This window comes from Astatotilapia calliptera, chromosome 8, assembly GCF_964374335.1.
Source record: "Astatotilapia calliptera chromosome 8, fAstCal68.1, whole genome shotgun sequence".
Classification (NCBI taxonomy): Eukaryota; Metazoa; Chordata; class Actinopteri; order Cichliformes; family Cichlidae; genus Astatotilapia; species Astatotilapia calliptera.
Window position 1 is genome coordinate 31,003,701 of NC_137429.1, and position 21,623 is coordinate 31,025,323.

Below are 21,623 nucleotides of genomic sequence, written 5' to 3' on the forward strand. Positions count from 1 at the left end.
GCGAGCTTCACAAGCAACAGAGTTGTGCAAAATACAATAATGTAAACAAGCAAAATACAAGAATGGCTACATCTGAAACTAATAAATATATAATAGTATATGCAAAAAAAAAAAAATTCTGGATGTGTATACTAAATATTTTTCTACGTGTGTGTGTGTGTATACACATATTTTACAATTTAAATAGAGTAAATAATAAATAAAATATATAAAAATATACAGAGTTGAGACATGTGCAGAATGTCTCAACAGGGCAGAGCTCTGTCCTGCCTGTGCAGGACAGGAGCTCCACAGTGATGTGTGTCTCCACCTACAAGAATGGTGACTGACTTCAGAATGAAGAGGACAAATCGTGTCTATCCTGAGGCAGGATGCTGATGTGGCACAATGACAACAGGCTAAAAGGAAGACCAGCACAGAGGCTCTGCTGGGGGAACAGCATCATAGCTGGTGACACCTACAGACAGACTGAAGTGATGGCTATGTGTTCATGTGACTGGCTGCACACTGGAAACATTTGAAGCTGTGGGGGAGAGGAGGTCATTATGCAAGCTTTCGACCACCCTCTGCACCACTTACAGCAGGCAGCAGAGGACCTTCTCTGACAGACTGATGGAGCTCCACTGTGACAAGGACAAATACATTAAATCTTTTATACCTTAAGCAACTCATCTGTTCTCTCCTCCACACAGTTGTCATTTATAAGTTTGCTTTACAAACGTGGACATTACAGCTTGCAGGTGAATCTTCCCCTTTTAGTACAGCTAGCCAAGTAGCAAAGATCCACTTACTGCTAAAGACAGAGAGTGAAAGTGAACATAAAACCCATTGTTGCAGCCAGAGGCAGCGTAAAGGTGATCCCTTAAACTGATGTGTAGTTTTAGTGTCCTTATTTTCCACTGGGTTATCAATTCTGTCACTAGTTAGCTAACATAAGCTAATATAAGTCAACCAACCTGGTGAGGTAACATGTTGTACTTACAGGAGATAAACTTTAAACACTTATTTCTTAAATCCAGCTTCACAGACAGAGTTACATCTATGTCAGTGTTTCAGAGCAGGGCTACATGATGTAAACAAGCCTTTATATGTTTGGTGTTTCATGACTGCACTGTCACAGCTCTGATGACTCTCCACTCCACGTGCATTCTGACTTTCATTCTTCTTCTCTCCAGAGCGTACCTCCACCTCTCTGGACGCTCTTCCACCTCTCCCTACGGATCATAATGTCACCTGCAAACATCATAGTCCACAGAGACGCCTGCCTGACCTAATCTGACAGTCTGTGCAAAGAGGAAGGAGCTCAGAGCAGATCCCAGGTGTGATCCCACCACCACCGTGAACACCTCACCACTGTCTCTCTGGCACCACCCTCACATATATCTCTGCCACTCCTGGCCTCCTCATGCACATCCTTACAGACACAGTGAAGCTCTTTCTGACCTCCTCTATAATAAACACCATATCTGTAGTGCTCTTTCTCAGCATGAAGCCACACTGCTGCTCACTGATCATCACATGTTCAAACTACTTGTTATATGTTTGCTGTGCCCAAATAAAGTGTATCTCATGTCATTACTGACTTATTTAAGCTAAAGGCATATTATTTTATACAGTTCGTTTTCTCTGTCCCATTATGTTCACTTCAGATTTGTTCAGGTTTTATGTGAGTCTATTTTTTTTATTGTGATTTTGATCTTTTGTACTGTCTTCTTCAAACCACGTTCTAACTATTTTGGGGTTATACAAATACAGTTTATTTTTAGACTCGCAGTAATATCTGATTGTAACCGAAACACTGACACGCTTTTTATATGTAGTCACGTAAGAGTAAAATGTATTTCATGGAAAATGCAAATGAGGGCACGTGCTGTCGTTCGTGGATGAAAATTGATGGTTTTGCGACAGTACTGGCAAGTGTCGCAAACGTGTGGGAGGCTTTGAGCTGCTCGTTACGTAGAGGCTGCCGCCTACACTGACCTGGATATCTGTGGCCGAGGAAGGCTCTGCCGACCTCGTTTCATATCAGTGCTTTAGGACTGCGGCACAGCGCGCGGACCTGTTTGCAGCTGCAGGGCCCTCGTGCTGAAGGCTTTGAACAGCAGCGGTGTGTCCGCGAGGACGGACTGTTAGCAGCCTAATGGGCTGGATCGATAACAAGGCCGGGCTGAGGACAGTTATCGTGTCATGTCTGTGTGTCTCTGATCACGCCGCGTGTCCGACTCGCTGCTGCGTGGAACAGGGTCTCTGTGTCGTGCACCTCCGTTTACTCCGACATCAGTATTTACTTCTCTGAAGCAAGGAAGTGGAGCTGGCGGAACTCGGAGAACGTGAGACCGGAAGTTGTGTGACTTGACCGCCATAATAAAAGCCCTAAGAAGTTTTGTTTACGCTTATAAATGGCTTCTGGGGTTAAACAGAGGAGTACAACTGGAACAAAACTACAGCCAACTTGTCATTTGTAAAATAACGTTTAGTCCTTTGCCAGTGCCGTGTATCCCGAATGATCTATCCACGTTGGTCGGCTTTATTTTGGAGTGTGCGAGCGGAAGTCGCCCTTGGCTCTGCGTGCGCTGACACTGGTAGGAAGTGGGATGTGGCCAGGATGTATTTATGCTGCTGTCCGAGATGTGAGAGTCAGTAAATCAGCTCTGCCTTTAGAGCCCGTGTTCCCCGGCGCTCACAGCGGGGGTACGCTCACTGACGCTGCCCGTCAGCGTGGTTCGTGTCAGGGGTCGAAGCAGCGGCCGCAGCCGCTGTGCTGTCCCCGCCTGGACGGCACCGTGCCCGGGAACAGTTTGTTGAATTTGCGCGTGGCTGTAGCCTGAGCTTTACGTAATGACAGCATGTGAATGACACGTTTGGCTTGTGACTTTCTTGCCCAGCACTGCACATCCACGGTTTTAAACACATGTCAAGAACTCAGCCTCAGATGATGATGGAGTCCTCTGTCGCGCTGGCCCACAGCTCCTCCGCGGGTGGGGTGACCTCTCGGCTCCCCGGAGGCGCACCCCCTAAAGAAAAGCCCGGCCAGCCACCCTCAGGGCTCCAGAGCCAGGCTCACCTGAACGGCTGCGTCCCGCTGTCACATCAGGTGGCGGGTCACAAGTATGGAGTGGATAAAGTGGGTAAGTCAGCTGCGGACACGACTCTGATCACCCTGCACTTACAGGTCCTGCCACAGAACCACCTCTGTGCTCGCCTTCGTGTGACTTCATGTTAGCTGGTTATTCAAACGGAGATCTGACTTAATCCTGACAGGTGTTAACGCACCTTTACATGCAGACACTCACTCCTTTGTTTGTCCTCATAGAATCCGCGCTCACCAAAGAAGAGACATCAACTGTTTAGCAGACGTGTGTCTAATGTCCATGTGTGCAAACAGCGAACTTACACACTGGACCTTTTTTCAGTGTTTCCATGATAGGAACACATGTGTCAGTTTCTCTTTGTAGTTCTCTCTGTGCTTTGCAAACGTCGCGCTCTACAGTATCATTTGGAGAGTTCGTTGAAATGCCAAAATTCAGAAAGTTGTCCATCGTCCCGCTTGCTGCAGTGTAGGGGTGAGCGTTATACACTCAAAATTATAGCACAACATTTCAGGAAAACATATTTTCTGTATGTGTGATTAGGGATGGGTATTGATAAGATTTTCACGATTCCGATTCCATTTTCGATTCTGTTTAACGATTCGATTCTTTATCGATTCTCTTTAAAAAAGGAGAACACTAAGGTCGATTAGCTTAGAACTTTGTTTTATATCTTCTCTTTGAACAAGATAGAAATTTAGGAGTAACATGGCCTTACAAACCCAACAGTGAGATCTTAAGAGATCCAGCCTACGGCTCTTCAATGGGGTGTCACAGGGTCCCCAGGAAAAAAAATGTAAATGTAAAATAATAAAATAAATATTCTTCTGTAGCAATAACAAAGTATAACATCAGAATCAGAATCAGAATCAGAATACTTTATTGATCCCTGGGGGAAATTATTTTTTGTTACAGTGCTCCATTTTAAACCAACATTAAGACAAGACAGACAATACGCTAACTAAGAATAGTACAATATATACATATATATACATACATACATACATAAGTCACTTATAAATAAATAGTTGGAAAAGAAACATGTGTAGTTGTAGCAACATAAATTATTCTGTAGCAATTACACAAGAATATCCAGAAATGTCCCTGCCTACAATTAAACACATTCACTTACCGAAAATCATCTGCTGTGGCAAACGGGTGCAAACCTTTGACCACAAACTGAGTCACTGCTCGGTGACATTCGTCTATCCTGCCTGAAAGGAGACGCTGCCGGTAGACTGCAGCGAGAGCTGCCAGCATCTGAGCCAGACTCTGTCTGTCTCATCATGGTCACTAAATGCACAGTAATGGCAGGTTTGTAATAAGGCAGATCGCGCTAACATAATATGCACTGTTAGTTGATTATTTACCTGCTGCATTAACGGGAGAGGACGTGCAAACGTTACCGCTGCTGCTGGGTTGAGATTCATGAGTCCGGAGCGGAATTAAAAACACGACATTCATTTAAGGTCATCGCGTGTTTTGTGAGCAAATGCTTTTGCATATTCGTAGTGTTTCCTCCCTTAAATGAAACATCCACTTTGCAAGTATTGCAAGTTGTCCTGTTGTCATCCGTTCTCGTAAAGTCTAACCAAACTTTTGAGCGTTTGAGCCGCTTACGCGCCGTGTTTCCTGCCAGGTAAATGACGCTCCGCAACGTGATGACGTCATTCGGGGCGACTGGAATCGATAAGGGAATCGTTTGCAAAAATGACAAACACTTCCAAGGAATTGAAACAGTGGGAACCGGTTCTCAACAAGAACCGGTTTTCGATACCCATCCCTATGTGTGATACAATGACTGGAGAACACTTTGATGATGGTTGCAGGCAGAAGCATTTATAAGTGTCAGTATCCTCCTTTCCCAGTGACTTACTGTCACCAATGACATATTTCCTAATTTGAAGTATGAATCAAGTTCCCAGCAGGGTCATAGTGCAACAGTAGTGACACAGCGTGAGTCAGCTGTAGACACAAGTGTAGCCTGAGCAGTTTTGTTGTTTTTAGGTGTGCAACTACTGCTGAACACTTCAGCTTGAGCTCGACTCTGAGATACCTGGACTTGTCTTAGTGTTGCCAACACATGGGATTACTTTACCAGTGTTATCAGGGTATGAAAGATGTGTACCTGTAATACTGGAGACACTTTTATATGACACAGTTACAGTCAGACAGAAATGGATGGATTTTGATTAGTTGCCAGCTTCACACGAATCAATATGACTGTTGATAGTATTATTACAAATATATCCAACAGAGTAATTGTAAAGGTGTCCCACAGCCTGTTTCACAGCAATGGTTGTGCAGCGGTCTTTGATCACGTAGGCCACAGGCATCGTACAGCCGCGCTCTGTCCACCTGACGTAGTCGCGTCTTCACAGCTCCATCACTTTGAGATTTTGCTTTAAGACGTTTTTCATGCAGCTGCACGTCTCTTGTCAGTTCAGCTTCTCTCTGTGTTCCTCATTCATCACTCCATATCTGCTGCTGTGTGGTTTCACAATCACCAAATATTTGAGATTGGCTTCTTGCAGCCTGAAACATTGTGCTTGAGAACCTCCTGCTCTGGATGAGTACTGAGAGTACTTTATTTATTTATTTCCTGTAAATCAGACGTTTATCTGTTTATTGGATTATTATTTAGGTACAAGGGGCAAAATCCCATCACTAGATATCAGTACATTGCAGATTGGCAGTGAGTGTATGCTGTCAGTCTGCTGTTTACCTCAGCTGTCAATATGTGTCCACGTCTGTCTGCCCTGAAGGAGGCTGTAAAACTCTGGAGTCAGTGAAAGTGTCCAGCGACAGCGATACTGAGCACTGCTGTTTTTGCAGCTGTTAGCTGACAGTGGCTCTAACATCACTGGAACTCTCATACGATACGAGTGTATTCAAGCTGTTTGTCAGAGGAAGAGTGTGATTCTCAGGACTCAAGCCTGACATAATGTTAGCTCCGAATCAGATGTTGTTGTTTGGCTGCTCACGTTCAGGTGTGTCGGCTCACATGGATGATTTACTGCCAGTCAGTAACTTGTTAATATGGGGAATAAATGAAGATGTTTACGCAGTGATTATGCTGATCAGGCTGGCTGACTCGGATATTTGTTTTAAACAAATAAACAAACAAACGTGTGTGTGTGTGTGTGTGTGTGTGTGTGTGTGTGTGCGTGCGTATGAACCTCTTTAATCTGAATATTGTTGTGCACTGTCAGTGAGGCAGCAGAGTAACATCGGCGTGTTCGGAGGTCGAGCAGGTCAGCTGCTGATCAGGTCGGTGGTTCGATCCCTGGCCCCGCCAGTCTGCATGTCAAGTATCTTTGGGCAAGTTACCAACCTCAAGAACAGAATGAATATTAACAAAGAGCACTTAAGCTCCAGCTAACGGGCGTAGAAAAGGACTGCTGCGGCTTTTGACAGTTGTAGAACAAGTTGAGCTTGTATAATCTCCTCCCACTGTGTCTTCAGGCCTCTGCTGCTTCTGTGCTGTTGAAGGTGTTTTTGCAAACGATTCCTCTGCCACTGTCCAGGTTTCAGGTCTGAGCTGCTGTGAACACGAACAACACGAAACAGTCTCCATAAGATTCTTCGTCATGACCGGAAATATGTTTGGTTTAAGTGAGGTTTGCATAGACTGTACCACGTGACACACACCCACTGGCTCTGAATTCCCTGAATGCCCTGCCCTATTCTCACAAGCCGACTTAATTGTAGTGAGCCGGAGGGTTAAAAGGACACGTTTGACTGGATGTTTGCATTCTGAATACGTTTTCTTGGCCTGTGTGAAATAGCAGGTCTGTGCACATTTTCTTGATGGTGGTTATTTTCCTCTGTGCAGGAAACAGCCCGTCATTGTCCAAACACAACACATTCCCACCAATAAAATACCAGCAAACTGTAAGAGACTGTGTTTGTGACGTGTCAGAGAGCTCGTATTTGTCATGTGTGTAAATGTGGTGAATCATTAAGTGTTGTACTTTATTTTTCCTCTCTGTGCGTTTCTGTCAAACCTTTGATTTAAGAACTTTATCATAAAGCTCAGTGCTGAATGAATTGTTTATGGTTAAACTGTTAAGGTGTCTTTAAACCGTCGTCTTACTGTGCAGCACCTGGAGCCATCGGCCTTTCACACAGATTATTTTTGTAAGTTTCCACTTTCAGTGCCGTCTTTTGTGTTTCTTGCAGGTATTTTGCAGCATCCAGATGGAACAGTCCTCAAACAGCTTCAGCCTCCACCCAGAGGTCCACGAGAGATGCAGTTTTACAGCATGGTACACACACACACACACACACACACACACACACACACACACACACACACACACACACACACACTGTACCGGGTCACATGGTCTCTTTGAAAATGGCCCAAAAAATAAAAACAACATTTATGTCTCAAAATATTGTTTTTAAACTTTGTGTGCTATGCTTTCAAAATAAAACTGGGATATTTTAAGGAGATTAGCAGTAAACATGTTTCTGGTGATAAAGTTAACAGACTTATAAATGCTGCTGAGTAAGTACATGAAGGGCATTAACAGCCTTGTTTTGCACCTCTGCTGTCACAGAGGACGCAGGTTTACAGCGTGAGTCACAGACGAGCACCAGAGTAGCCTGGGCAGTTTTTTGTTTGCTTGGTTTTTTCCCTCCTATATTTCAAGTGTAACTTAGGCTACGTTCACTCTGCAAGTCTTGATGCTCAATTCCGAATTTTTGATCAAATCCGATGTTTTTGTCTGCTCGTTCACACTACAAATAAAATGTGACAGCAAACGCTCTCTAGTGTGAACGCTCAAGCGCCCGCATGCGCAAAAGAAGACGTCACACACAGCGCGCTCTGTTTAGACCCAGAGCAACAGTATTGTTTGACTGACGGCCTCAATATAAAGACTTCGGACTTCACGTTTCCCAGTTTTTGCTTTAAGTTATTTTGTTATTGACATAATAATGTAGATAATTTAATAATGATCCTTGTTGCTGTTTCAGAGGAGCGCTGCTTCAAAGGATGGCTGCAGATTTCTGTCAGAATCTGCAGATTATACAGAACAAATAAAATGTTCACGTTGTTCCCAACAGTTTCACTGGAGGGCCAGGAAGGTTCGCGATGTCTTCTCCGGCGCTGATAGTTGGCGTCTGTCTTGTGTCAGTGACGTAAAAGACGGATTTAATGCGACGTGACCATCAAGCAGCAGTCGCTTTCTGAAACATCAGATATGTATCTGATTCAGGACCACATACGAAAGTGACCCAGATCGGATTTGAAAATATCGGATTTGTGCCGTTCACACTGTCACCATGATCGGATATGTGTCGCAGAGGGTCAAAGAAGTCTGATTTGATGCGCTTTCACCTGCAGTGTGAACGTAGCCTTTATGACTTCACACTTGAACTCAACCTTGTGACCTTCAGAAGCTGCACGATGCTGTCTCACAATAAAGCTGAAATATGTTCTACCCAGGCTGTTGGATCTCGGGTGGAGCTGTTTAACCAGCTGCTTAAAGTTCCCCCGGGGTCACCGGGTCAGATGTAGCTCGTGGTCAGTTGAGCCGGTGTTGGATGGATGAAGAATTATCAGTACAGGCAGCCACAGTGAGCTGCTTCACTGTTTTCTTTAGAGCTGTGTCAGGACGGAGTCTGAGGCTAACGTGTGGCTGTCGTTTGACGGGATCCCAGCAGCAGGCCCACACTGACCAGCATCGCTCCCAGTTTCCAAAACTTTACTGAGCTCAGGAGGCAGTGTCATCAAACACATGCTTGCTCTCTGTTTTTTAAACAGTCCCAGTATCAACAGATGTAGCCACCCTTCGCTTCCAGTACACTGACCTCTTTGCACTTACTATAAAGAGCCTGAATATTATTTTCGTCGTGGGAGGCACTAATACCAAAGAAGATTGTTCAGTTCTTTGCTGCACCGTCTTCCTTTTCTTCATGCCGTCCTGAGAGATGATTTTAGTTACTGTAAAAGCTTTGGCAGGTACTTATTCACATAGAGATAAACCATCGTATGGCATTCTGTCCTAGGTTTATGCAGAGGACTGCTGCGATCCCTGTCTTCTCGAGCTCCAGACTTATCTGCCCAGATACTACGGCACCTGGTCCTCTCCTGACAGGCCCAACGGTAAGGCCGTACTGTGGCATCACACAGACAACAGCTAGCATTAGCCGCTACGGACAAAAGACAAAAAAAGCTAATAGTGAGTTTAACTGTCTCCTCTCTGCACACACTGTTTACCTGCGTGTAAGCAAAGATGTCTCAGATCAGCAAACAGAAACCTGAGAGCTTCGGACCCAGTGTACGCTGGGACCTCCAGCTCCAAATACCAGTACAGACACTGACATTTTACTGTAACAGGAAACGGTCAGTCTCTCAGTAAGGATCTGTAGCTGTCCGCAGAGTCAAAGAGAAAACCACTGTATGTTAGAGCCTCGATGAGAGCTGTGAAAGCTTCAGCACGTGATTCGTGTTCATCCTGGTGCATCCAGATGTGATTGTTGGTGTAGGTGTTGCACTGCGGGTGTGTCTTCATATCATTGTATTCTTACATGAGGTAGATTTTTTAAAATAAAACTCACGCTGATATGCCAACAAGCTCCGTGAACGTTCAGCATTTCACCAACAATCAGACAAAACGAGACAAACTAACAGCTTCTGTTGTGACTGACAGACCTGTACCTGAAGCTGGAGGATGTGACTCGTCACTTCATCAAACCCTGTATCATGGATGTGAAGCTGGGCCAGCGGAGCTATGATCCGTACGCCTCACAGGAGAAACGGGAACAGCAGATCAGAAAATACCCGCTGATGGAGGAGATCGGGTTCCTGGTGCTTGGCTTGAGGGTGAGTTTGAGTCATGGTGCTGTGACAGTAAAAGCACGCACAGGCCTGCAGATCAGTCGGTGTGAAAAGTCCAAATGCAGAGTCTTTGTGTGACGAGCCAAATATCCCCCCGAGTGTTTCTGTAGGAGTTAAGAAGGTGAGTAGAAGGTGCAGTCGAATATCACTGGTAACTGTGTGAGCACCTCTCTGAAAGCAGTTTGTGGAGGAGAAACATCAGCAGTGATCTTAGAGAAGCAGCTGTTGCTGCCCATCACTCTGGAAACACCGAGAGAGAACGTTTGGTAATGAGAGGAAACAGCTGCCAGTCGGAGTGGAGGCCCCGGCAAGTTCACCCCAACATCAGTGCACTGCTCCAAAAACCCAAGAGCAACATGGCTGCCATCAGACCTCAGTCAGCATGTTAAATGCTGACATTCATGACAGTGCAGTTGGAAAACGACCAACGCCGCTGTCAGCACGCCGGTGGAGGGAGGACGATGGGCTTGTTCTGCAGGCTGTGGGTCTAATGTGTTGACTGATCTTATGACTCGCACATGTTTCAGTGTCTTTCGTGTCAGAGAAGCTGAAGGTGCTTAGTATGTAAAATGCAACTGTGCATTGACTCGGCTGTAAAAGTTGCATCTTTTTACCAGCACGTTTAGACACCTTTGCTAGTTACATCTGCTAAGACGGCTGCTTGCATGCAAACAAAGAACGTGCATGTAGAAAGGCTGGTGTTGGTTCCAACACAGACTCGCATCTTTATTTTCACAGTATTAGTAAAGCTGATGTCTGCAGGAGGAAATATCTTTGCTGCACAGGGTCACAAATCACTACAATCAGGAAAACGAGTAACGTTTGTCCTGAGAAATGCCGTGGAGTGGACCTGGAAATGGGTTAATCTTTAACCCTGTAATAAATCAGCTGAACAGTGCGTGGCGCTTCCATGTGCATGCACACACAGTCACACCCACTGTCCACACCAAACCAACAGATAAGAGGAACGACAGAGACAGCTTATCTGTTTGAAAGAGAGTCACATAGCGAAACCTTTATCAGGTCGATCAGTTTCCATTACAACTTGTCATCGTCATCATCCGCAGTAGGAGTGCTGGTTAGGGCTAGAGTGTGATAGTGATACAGCCAGCGTTGGGCTTCATGCTCACTCTGATACTGTCCTTTGTTTGTCTTTGAACAGATGTTTAAAAGCATTCATCTGAATGTGCCACACCGCTGAGCTCTGACTCCAGGACTGCATTCAGTGTTTCCACACCTCCAGCTTCTTTGCTGTGGTGTGAATGTGTTGATGATCTTTGCAAACTTGTTTTCACTTCTCCTCTTATTGGTGTGATGTGTCTGGGTCAAAGGCCAGAGAGCCATGAAGTGCAAAGGCCGCCAAACAAGTTTCTAGTGAAGAGCCCACTTGTTCTGTGTCTGGGGCTAATCTGAGGTGAGCATAAAGTACAGAGGCTCATGTAGACTGAACTAATGGTGACACGAAGGTTGGATTTTGGGGCTTTTCCCCAAACTTTCTATTTAGCACTCTTTAACCCTGTAACACCAGCTCTGTCACATTAGATACATTTTCTCCCCTTTGCTTCTGTCTGTTTAAGATCAAATGTAGCAAAAATGAGACGCACACACATACAGAGATAGGGCTGCTCAATTAATCGAATTTTAATCACGATTACGATCTGGGCTTTCAACGATCATTAAAAATGACTGAGCCGATTATTAGCCCCTCCCTAATTTATCCGCGACACCTTAAAGGCCGGTCTGTGAAAATATTGTCGGGCATAAACCGGTCCGTGGCGCAAAAAAGGTTGGAGACCGCTGATTAAGAGGACCCGAGGGAAGCTCGGAAAGCTAAGCAGAAGTTATTTGGAGAGGAGAGTGACTGCCGCTGGTTGAAAAGAGAGGTAAAAAAAAAAACAAACTTCAGTGGTGTTGCACACTATTTTATATTATTTTTTTAAAGTCATTGTTAACCCTTTAAAGCCGGTCAGAGCAGCACGCTCTGTTTTGCGTAACTATTTTTAAATCCCTGTAGAACCTGAACCGTGTAAGCTAGCGCAATAATTTGTTTTGCATATGAAACCGGAGGAGTTGTACTTACATCTGATGCCATCAGCTTGTCCTCGGTCACGGTTTCCTTCCACATAAAGCTTTGCAAAAATTGCATAAAAAGCGCTTGCAGGAACAAAAACATAATATTCCAGAAACACGCTTTGCCGTTCCTATCAGCTGTTCGTAACACTTCCCACAGTGAAATGATGCACCTGCTGTTTTCTTTGCAAATTTGCATCATAGGATTGTTTTTGGTTTTTCCTGCAGTATATAAAAATTGCTGTATCTCCAAAATAAAACTATGAAGACACTCAAAATAAATTTCCTGTGGTGGGAAACTATTTTTTGCAACTTTATTGTATTTAAAGTTTTGAGGGATAAACCTCTTAAATTTCTCCAAGTAGAAATATATGTAAACAAAACAAAAGCGATTTTCAATTTTTTTTTGTAGTTTATTGCACTTTTTTGCAATTTATGTAATTACTATGCACTTAATGCATACATATTATTAAAATATGGGCTATAACAGTTGTATTGATGTATAGCAACTTGAAATGCTCCCACAAATGGCACTACAGCATGTAAAAAAATAATATAAGCTCTGGTGGACTTGGTTCTATAGTAGGTCTTAAAGGGTTAAATAAATATCGTCAAATAATCGTGATCTCAATTTCAGTGAAAATAATCGTGATTATCATTTTTGCCATAATCGAGCAGCCCTATACAGAGATGTAAAAAAATGAAATCCCTGTGCGTGATCCTCTGCCAGAGGCCTGGGAGCTTTAGGGTCCTGTGCAGTATCTTTGCTGTTTCTAGGACTGCGTCCTTCATGGTGGAGATCTCAGATGTCGTTCCTCGGATCTGTTGAAGGTCTGGTCCTCATCACCCAATGCAGATCTCGGTAACCAGGGCGACATTTGAGCCGCTATGGCTTCAGTTATGTCTCGCTCACAGTGGATACAGACGGCCGGTCGGTTTACAGGGTGAGAGAGGTTGCGGTATGAAAGAGGGGAAGGATACGTGTGATTCAGTGCTGAGACGTCATGAATGTGTTTTGCAGAAATGAGTAATAAGTTTCTAGATGATGTGAAGAGTGTTTAGCATCGACCGATGGGCTGACGGAGCAGCAGCTTTATAGCTCCACACCCTTTGTAAACGGCTCATAAAATGTGATGTCTGCATGTGGACTTTAGCTGAGTGCTCAGTGTTTATCATGTGGTGTCTGCAGAGAAGGCTTCTGTACAGAACAATGGGACACTGCACAGCAAACATGTCCCAGGGAGCCAAAGAAACCTGTTTGTGTTGGTCTAAAGTATGAGGCTACGCATGTTTTACTGAGGTCAGTTAAACAAACATGTTTGCAGTGTCCATGTGAGTGTATGAGTATCACATGCACTGCCATTTATATAGTTCTTTTCTAATATTACTGAACACTGCAAGAGCAGTTTCCATCATACAGCCCAGTTTGATCTTAGGTGGGCCGGACCAGTGAGAAGCTCCACACATAATAGATATTTTTTAATATAAGAAAAAGAATATGTCTCGGTTTATTTTGGTAAGTAAATGAAAGAAATCTGTCAGCACCACTCTTTAGGCTTAAACTGTAAGTAATAAAAGTGTAAACTTTAGATAACATTATTTATGCCCGAACTGGAGATTCATTCTGGAATTACAGAAATCTAATTCCTAATGGCTCTGGTGTAATATGAATGGGGAAGGTCTGGAGTAGGGATACAGATGTTGCTTGAACCCATGTTGGCCCCGCCCACTAATATTCAGGTTGAAATGGGGAACACGGCTAACGAGGAAAGGCAATAAATAATTCACCACAGCTCATTCTCCCAAACGTTAAACTTCGGTTAGAGCAATAACAACAGCGTGTTCACAGGACTGAACGTTGGACTTCATCACCAAACGTCATGTCTGTGTGTAGGTTGTTGTACTGCCCTCTGCTGGTGACAAACACCTTAGTGCAGCTTTAAACCAAACACTGATTATTCAGTAAAAATAAAGTTCTATTGTAAAAGCAAAAAGGTTTAAAAATGCTAATCTGGGAAACATTTTACAATAACATCACACTAGTTACACCGTGTACAGTAGGGCTGCAACGATACACAAAATTCACGGTTTGATATTTTTTCGATACAAAAAAATGTTCGTGCCTTTTTAATTTGTCATTTATTAAAATTATAAATATATATTTTAACTCAAAAGTACAGTTTTTAAATTTAATGTTGCTGAAACAAAGTAATAAAAAAATAAATCTATCTGATGGAGAAATCCCTCATCTTTGGAAAAGAGAGTTTATTACAGAGAAATGTCTCTTTCAAAATAAAAGCTCTACTATCCGCTTCTTCTGGGCTATATTCTCAGCAGCATATTAAACATATCAGGTCCCCATAAGGAGAATCCTGTGCTAATGGCTGTCTAAATGACTCGGCTAAAGTTAGTAGCATGCGTGCTTGTTGTTTTTGTCTGCTTCCACTTGTCTTTGCACTAGGATGTCGGAGTAAATGTGCAGTCATATTCGTTGTGTTCCCACTAGTGCTGTCAGCCTTAATCTGAAATGACGTTAACGCCATAACACGGCAAATCTCCGTTAACGAGCTACCACGGATCGCCCCGTGCGTGGGGCTGGACGTCCAACACGCTAACGAGCTAACTGCGCTAACACACTAGCTCCCACCCATGTAATTGAGCATTGCGTGGCACATCCAACATACTGTTTTAATTTAGTCCATGACGCGCTTACCTTCAGGGTCATACATCACATGAAAACCAAAATAATTCCAAACGTCAGATCTGAATGAGGGTGGGGGAGGTTCAGTTTGCCATGTTGCAACGAGCTTAGCTTCTGTCTCGCTAGCTTGCCCTGCGCTCAGTGAATCTGCGTTCGACTACTCCGCCTAGGCTGCACTGTCGAGCGCAGATCCACTGAGCGCTCCACACAGACAGCATCGTCAGAAGGAAAGTTGATAAAATAAATTAAAAATTTTGTATTGTTCGATACATATGTGTACCGAACCGAAAGCTCTGTATCGAACGGTTCAATATCCATACGAGTATCGTTGCACCCCTTGTGTACAGTTATCACTGCTGGTAATCGTCACAGTCATAATCATATGAGTGTTTATGAAAGCCATACTATGGAGGAGTAATGCTGTATAAATGATAAATTAAGCTTTTTCTAATACCTTAGTAATGCTAAAGTTAGAGTGCTCTCTATAGACTGATTCTAAATGCTGTAAACATTCATCAGCATTACAGTGGCGCTGTATGCTACTGACAGGAGCGGTGTGGGTCTGCATCATCACGATCTGCTACCATCAGAGGTTAGCGCACTGATCTGAGGGCGTTCCTGTCTACTTCAGTTGTTTACGTAGAGAGGATGCTGCTGTTTGCTGATCACTCTCTTCCTGATGACGGAAACGGAAGACAGCATGTCTTATTATGCTAAAATAATCTCTGACAGTTGATTCAGTTAGCTTGGCTCTAAATGCATTTTGAGGGTTGTTTTTAATTTGTGGAATCTTTGTCATGGCTGTCTTGATTTTTAGATTGTAGTGAATCCCCTTATAGTTCATGATCATGGGATTGCAGACGTAAAAGGCTCCCAGCATGCATTGCATGGGTTTGTGGACAGAAATGTCAGTCTGAAAGAGCTGCTCAGTGTTTGAGTCGCGGCTCTGAAGCTGTGTCGGTATGTAACTCTGCATTCAGCACATTAACAGAAGCGTCTGAGCTCGAACCACTGCTGCAGAGTTACACGCACGCACACACATTTGTGTAGTTCTGGGCCACTAGGTGGAGGCAGCCTTCAGGTCCCGTTCTCTCATTGGCCCACTGTCTTCAATCAGTTTGAAATCCATCACAAAGTCCTGACCGATCAGGCCTCGTCACAGCTCACAGATGTTGTTGTGCCGTCTCAGCAGGAAATCCAGGAACATTCTGGTTTGCTGCCAGCTGCTGAATAAGTGACTCTGAGAACAGTGACACTGTGTTTCAAACCAAAACTAATGCAGACGTTTGTTTTAATGTGAGATTTTCTTGTATTCTCAGGTGTACAAGGTGTGCACGGACACTTTCGACTCCTATGATCAGCATTATGGAAGAGGATTGGTTAAGGACACTCTTAAAGATGGTATGTATGTGTGTGAGACTGTATGTTTGATGAAATTTAAACAGGGCCTTTACTCCTCCACGCAGCATGTCCTGAAGCCCATATCATGCTGTAGTTTGTTGAACATGACATTGAATGCTCCTCCACATTCACCCGATCTCAGTGCTGGGATGTGGACGCTGTGTGAGTCTGTGCCAGTCAAAGGCAGGTCTGAAGGAACAAAGGGGCTCCAGCCTGATATTGTTAAACCTCGTTTGTGTCTCTCTCATTTCTTCCTGGAACCTTGTTAAGATTCAAACATGCAAAATAGGATTTTGTACCATTTTTCAGCTGATGTGAAACTTCTGATCGGGCCTGTGTTAGCATGGTGTACATATCAGTGTGCAGCGTGATTACAGTAATGTGTTACAGTGGCACACATAGTGGAGACACAGGCTGCGCTTGAGTTATTGTGTGTTATTGTTATTATTATTGGTGTTATTGTTTTTGAACGTCTTCTCCTGTCCACCAGGCTTGTCTAAATTCTTCCATAATGGAGTTAGCCTGAGGAAGGACGCCGTGGCGGCGAGCATCCGCAGAGTGCAGCGGATCCTTCGCTGGTTCGAGTCCCAGCACCAGCTGACTTTCTATGCCAGCTCCCTTCTGTTTGTCTACGAGGGCCTGCCCTCCTCTGTCTCTTCATCCTCCCTGTCGTCCCTCCTCAGCAGTCCATCCATCAGCCCCACTGTGATGTTAAAAACACCCACGTCTTTGTCATCAGGTGAAGGCGGCACAGAGCGGAAAGTCCGACAGGGAAAGCTGGGGCAAGGAGAGGAAGTGGCCGAGTACAACAACAACAACATCCAGGTGGCAGAGCACTGGGACTACAGCCTGGATGCTGTTTATTCCAATCGCAGGAAAGGTGAGGACGGTCACAGGGGAGACGGTGGTGCTGTGAGCGCCGTGTCTGGAGACGGCGTCTCAGCACCGGGTGAGGAGGACAACTCTGCATGGAAACAGTCGCGTGAGCTGCAACGACCACCTAATGGGAACAGAAACAAATCCCAACTGCAAGAGAAGGATGTGGACAGAGAGGACGGCAGGAGGAGCGGGGAGGAGGCGGAGGACCGAGGAGGCGACGAAACGGAGAGCGGCGCAGGAGACGTGGAGGTCAGGATGATCGACTTTGCTCATGTTTTCCCGAGTGAGAGCCAGGATCACGGCTACATCTACGGCCTGAAGCGCCTGCTGACGGTGCTGGAGCAGATCCTGTGTGATGCAGCGTAGAGCTCGCTCAAACAAACCCCGCCTCCTGCTGAAACGACGAAGCATCATCTCACCTGACTGTGTGTGTGCAGTGGAGGCGACTGGGCAGCTGTGTTCAGCACGACATGCACTAACCAACCCATGAAGGCATTAGGACCTCACACGCCGCGTCTGCAGCTCACTGATGCTCACACAGGGTCACCTGACCTCAGCGATCAGTGGTTTGAGTATCTGATGCCACGGCCAGTGAAACTGTGACGGCACGTAGTGTAAAAGGATGGGAAGGTGTCGACCGTACCTCTGATAACGCTGGCTCTGCGGTGTCTCGCTTTCAAGAGCGAGCTGCAGACCACAGATCCACCCACCACCTCAGTCCTGATGTTTCCGGGCAGCTGTGCAGACGGAGGGATTTTGTTGTTCCTGGATTCACAGGGTCAGGATTGTGGTGACTTCTATGCAGTCTGTCTGTAAACTACCTAAAGCTCCACTGCTCATGCTGACACTTCCTGATCATCTTATCATTCACAGGGCTTAACTGGATTCATTTATGTTTACAGTGTGGCGTCAGATTCCTAAACCAGGGCTGGAAAGCAGACGTGAGTCAGGGATGAGGCGGGCCTGCTCCACCGTTGTTGTTCATACCACTGTCTAAACATGTCTAACTCAGGTATTTACTGTAAGAAACAGCTTAATGTTAGTGCCACCGTGCTCCTCATCCCGTCTCAGCCATGGCTTGTTTGATCTTGGACACGATCGAGCTCATCGATGTCGACCTCGGCGTTGACCTGTCGTCTTTCACCGTGGCTGCTTCTGTCCTCGTAAACGTCGAGCTGCCATATCATCCTTCCAGACGCCCGTCTGCTTTTCTCTACATTTGGATTTGTCGTGATGACTCCAGTGCCATTGTTCTGTTGTTAGCTTAGGTCAGTGATTTTAAGTTGATCGTGTGAGGAATTCATTTCTAACTGGGTAACAATTGGAAAATCAGCCATTATAACTGTGAAGGGATCGTGTGTGTGTGTGTGTGTGTGTGTGTGTGTGTGTGTGTGTGTGTGTGTGTGTGTGTGTGTGTGTGTGTGTGTGTGTGTGTGTGTGTGTGTGTGTGTGTGTGTGTGGCTGGCTGGCTGGCTGGCTGGCTGGCTGGCTGGCTGGCTGGCTGGCTGGCTGGCTGGCTGGCTGGTAGAAGGGACGTGCTGCACTGATTAATACACGATGTGCTTGTGGTATAAGCTGAGATGATTCCCTAAGGATAGTTTTAAGATTGTAGGAAAAAGCTCTGTGCGTGATCCCAACTCGTTCTTACACGACTCTCAGCTGAGGGCAGCTTTGTGTTTGTTAGTGCTTTGGTAGGATGGAGCCTGCTGCAGACGACTGTATCACACCAAGTTCAGGCCCCAAAGCTGCTCCGGGTTTTCTTGCAGTCCTTGGTCTTGGTAACGAGGCTAATATTAAAAAAGAAAGCTGGAAATAGTGTTTTAGAAATGGTGATGCAGCTCCGGGAACAGGAAGTCCCCGCTGGATGTGGGCGAGAACGAGTAGTAACAGTCGAAGACTGCTTTTCTTAAAAATGTGACCTTTTGTCACGATCTCAAAGTTTATTTAAATTGTCAACGAGTATTTTTTTATCTCTTGTAAATTCAGTGCTGAAATATCTGCTTCCTGTCTTTTATTTTGGAATCTCAGCCCCTCCTGTCTTTGACCTGGAATGGCAATAATCCCCCTGCTGATATAAGGCAGCGTTCTGGAAAAGCGTTCGGCGGTGCTCGTGATTGATGCTGTTGCGTTGTGTGAACGCTGTGACGCTGAGACCGTCTCGCCTCGGCACCATAACTCCAGCTGAATCACATGACATAAGGAAAATCTCAAAATCCTGATGTTTTGTAAATGAAACTGATGAAATGTGTTTGAACTGTAATGTGAACCAAAAGCAAAGGTTGACACTTTTCTCTGACTTTGCTTCTTTTTTATAATTTCCATTGGTTTTAGGTTAATCTCTTAAAGGATGTTTACGGGAATTTTTTTTTTAAGCGCTGCCTTATTTTCTGGTAACACATCTGGATCATGATCATTGTGGCAGCTTGTGACTCTGGGCCTGCTGTGTCGTGGCTAACTAACAGAAGGGCATTGCTTAATCGTTAACCGAGTCAGGGCGTGTCCCTGGGCCCGGCGTCTCGGTGCAGGCAGGCAGCTTTACCAACATCACGTCCGCTTTGTTCCCAACATGAACCTGATGACACCAGCGTGTTGGTCTGCTAACACTGGTCACAGGTTTGTGACATTTCTCATCTTATTCCTGCTTCACTTTACAGCCAATCAGATGAAGCATATCATATTGTCTCTGTCGTTGTTGTTGTTTTCTTCCTTCACTCATTTGTGCATCGATCTCTTACAGTATTTTAGGTGCAAACTGAAAAAGTCCGAATCACTGACTAAATTGTAACAACAATCTGCCTAATTACCCAAATTTATTCATTTGCATCTCAACTGTAATATAAAGTCAAAGTGAATAAAAACTTTAATCTGCTTTGAGTGCTTGTCTGCTTTTTAAAACAAGACTGCATTGTTCATCTTAAAGAGCTTTACATATGACCTTTGCTCTAACAGGAAGGTAAGATTCAAAATGTTGAAAATAAAGTTGACATATCGAATCAAACTCTCTGTTTAGTGAGTTAGAAGAAGGAAATGTGGATGCAGAGTGCTGTTCTGAATCTCTTCAGGAAAAAGAGCTTCGGTTCAAAGGTTTAATCTGCTCCTGAGCCTCATTTGTTCAGGTATGTTTACATCAGGCTCCAACCATCCTTCAGCCTGGTTTTACTTTTCAGGAACTGGAAGTCACAATGAGGCAAATCCAGGATGTTTTTTGCACACTGGCATACACCACATTTAATTTTGAGGCTTACTCCAGTGAACATGTAGCAGCAGAGGGAAAGTGAAGAGTCACAGCAAACTGCAGAGAGGAGAAATTTAAGCCAGCATGAGCTTCATCATGTGATCCTCAGTTAACATGAGGGTGTTCTGATCTTTTCAGCCAATCAGAATCATTTTGGCAGTATTTGAGTTTTCGTGTGACATGGGAAGACCTCTGGTAATCTCCTACAATGTTCAGTGGGGGCGGTCGTGGCTCAAGAGTTGGGAGCTTGCCTTGTAATCGGAAGGTTGCTGGTTCGAGCCCTGGCTTGGACAGTCTCGGTCGTTGTGTCCTTGGGCAAGACACTTCACCCGTTGCCTACTGGTGGTGGTCAGAGGGCCCGGTGGCGCCAGTGTCCGGCAGCCTCGCCTCTGTCAGTGCGAGGCTGTAGCCCAGGGCAGCTGTGGCTACAATGTAGCTTGCAGTGTGTGAATGGGTGGATGACTGAATGTAGAGTAAAGCGCTATACGAATACAGGCCATTTACCATTTCAGCTGGACAGAGCTGCAGACACAGGAGTACCATTAAACCTGAGATGGGTTTAATGAAAGCTTTAAATACAAACTGTGGTTCACATTAACTGTCCTTTCATCCAGCACAGTTATTTTGAGTGATAACACTGATTTACTTAAGTGTGTTTGTGTCACTTGAAGGAAACTGAGATGTGAGGCTGATGACTGAAAGCTTGCTGTGAGCACTTCCTGTGGAGCAGCTCCTCTTTCAGCACTGGACTGAACGTGGACGGTCCCTGTACCCTAGGACTCTGAGCTCTTAAATCGTCTTTGTGGAATTATAAAATGGTCTGAATTTTCATTTACTGGATTTGTATGATGAAGAGGCTGAAGAAAAGAGATTAGAGGCGACAAAAACAGTGCAACTCCCTCTGTCCATTGTTTTTTCAACAATAAACATATAAACAGTTTGACCAGCTGCGTCTTTCCTGACACCAGAACACAGCCATGCTGCCTGATTACTACATACTCCTGTTTTTGATTAAAATGGTTAGGACAGAACCTTTTTTCTTTAACCATTTTAGCAATATAAGAGATATTTTGATAATTATTTTTAAATCGAAAAACTGTCTTGCAGTGCAGTGCTTGGTTTTGGACTCCGTATTTGAAACTAGCCGCTCCAATCTTAATCGTTTTGGGGATTAGAAGTTATGGTATTTGGACCAAAGTGTAAAGTACTTTGTTATCAGGTAAGGCCAGTAAGCTTGGTTAGCAAGCATAGATGTATGGGTGAAGGTTACACTCCCAATCCGACGTGGCTTCATCCAGAAGGGCTCCCGCGCTGTCATCGCTGTGGACCGGCTGTACGTGGACGGACAGCTCCACCGCGACCCCAACATCACTCCGTGGCTGTATTAACCTCACACCA

At 44.8% G+C, this 21,623-nt stretch overlaps 1 protein-coding gene and 1 long non-coding RNA gene across 3 annotated transcripts; one reads left to right on the forward strand and one right to left on the reverse strand.

Annotated features, from left to right (window-relative positions):
* The first annotated feature begins 1,924 nt into the window (after nucleotides 1-1,924).
* Nucleotides 1,925-19,859, forward strand: ipmkb (inositol polyphosphate multikinase b). 2 transcript variants are annotated; one of them, XM_026177498.2, is made up of 6 exons: nucleotides 1,926-3,128; nucleotides 7,272-7,357; nucleotides 9,108-9,204; nucleotides 9,752-9,924; nucleotides 16,030-16,111; nucleotides 16,602-19,859. In XM_026177498.2, exons 1-6 carry the CDS (start codon nucleotides 2,912-2,914, stop codon nucleotides 17,354-17,356), a joined length of 1,410 nt encoding a protein of 469 aa, XP_026033283.2. In that variant the 5' UTR covers nucleotides 1,926-2,911; the 3' UTR covers nucleotides 17,357-19,859. The 2 variants fall into 2 exon arrangements, with proteins under 2 accessions (XP_080161821.1, XP_026033283.2); XM_080305695.1 differs by lacking the exons at nucleotides 9,108-9,204; nucleotides 9,752-9,924 and having other exon boundaries at nucleotides 1,925-3,128.
* LOC145430506 (uncharacterized) lies at nucleotides 3,947-4,933 on the reverse strand. Its single transcript, XR_013911086.1, has 2 exons — nucleotides 4,460-4,933; nucleotides 3,947-4,382 (listed from the first exon to the last, which is right to left on the reverse strand). It is a non-coding gene; the product is annotated as an uncharacterized LOC145430506 (long non-coding RNA).
* Nucleotides 19,860-21,623: the final 1,764 nt, after the last annotated feature.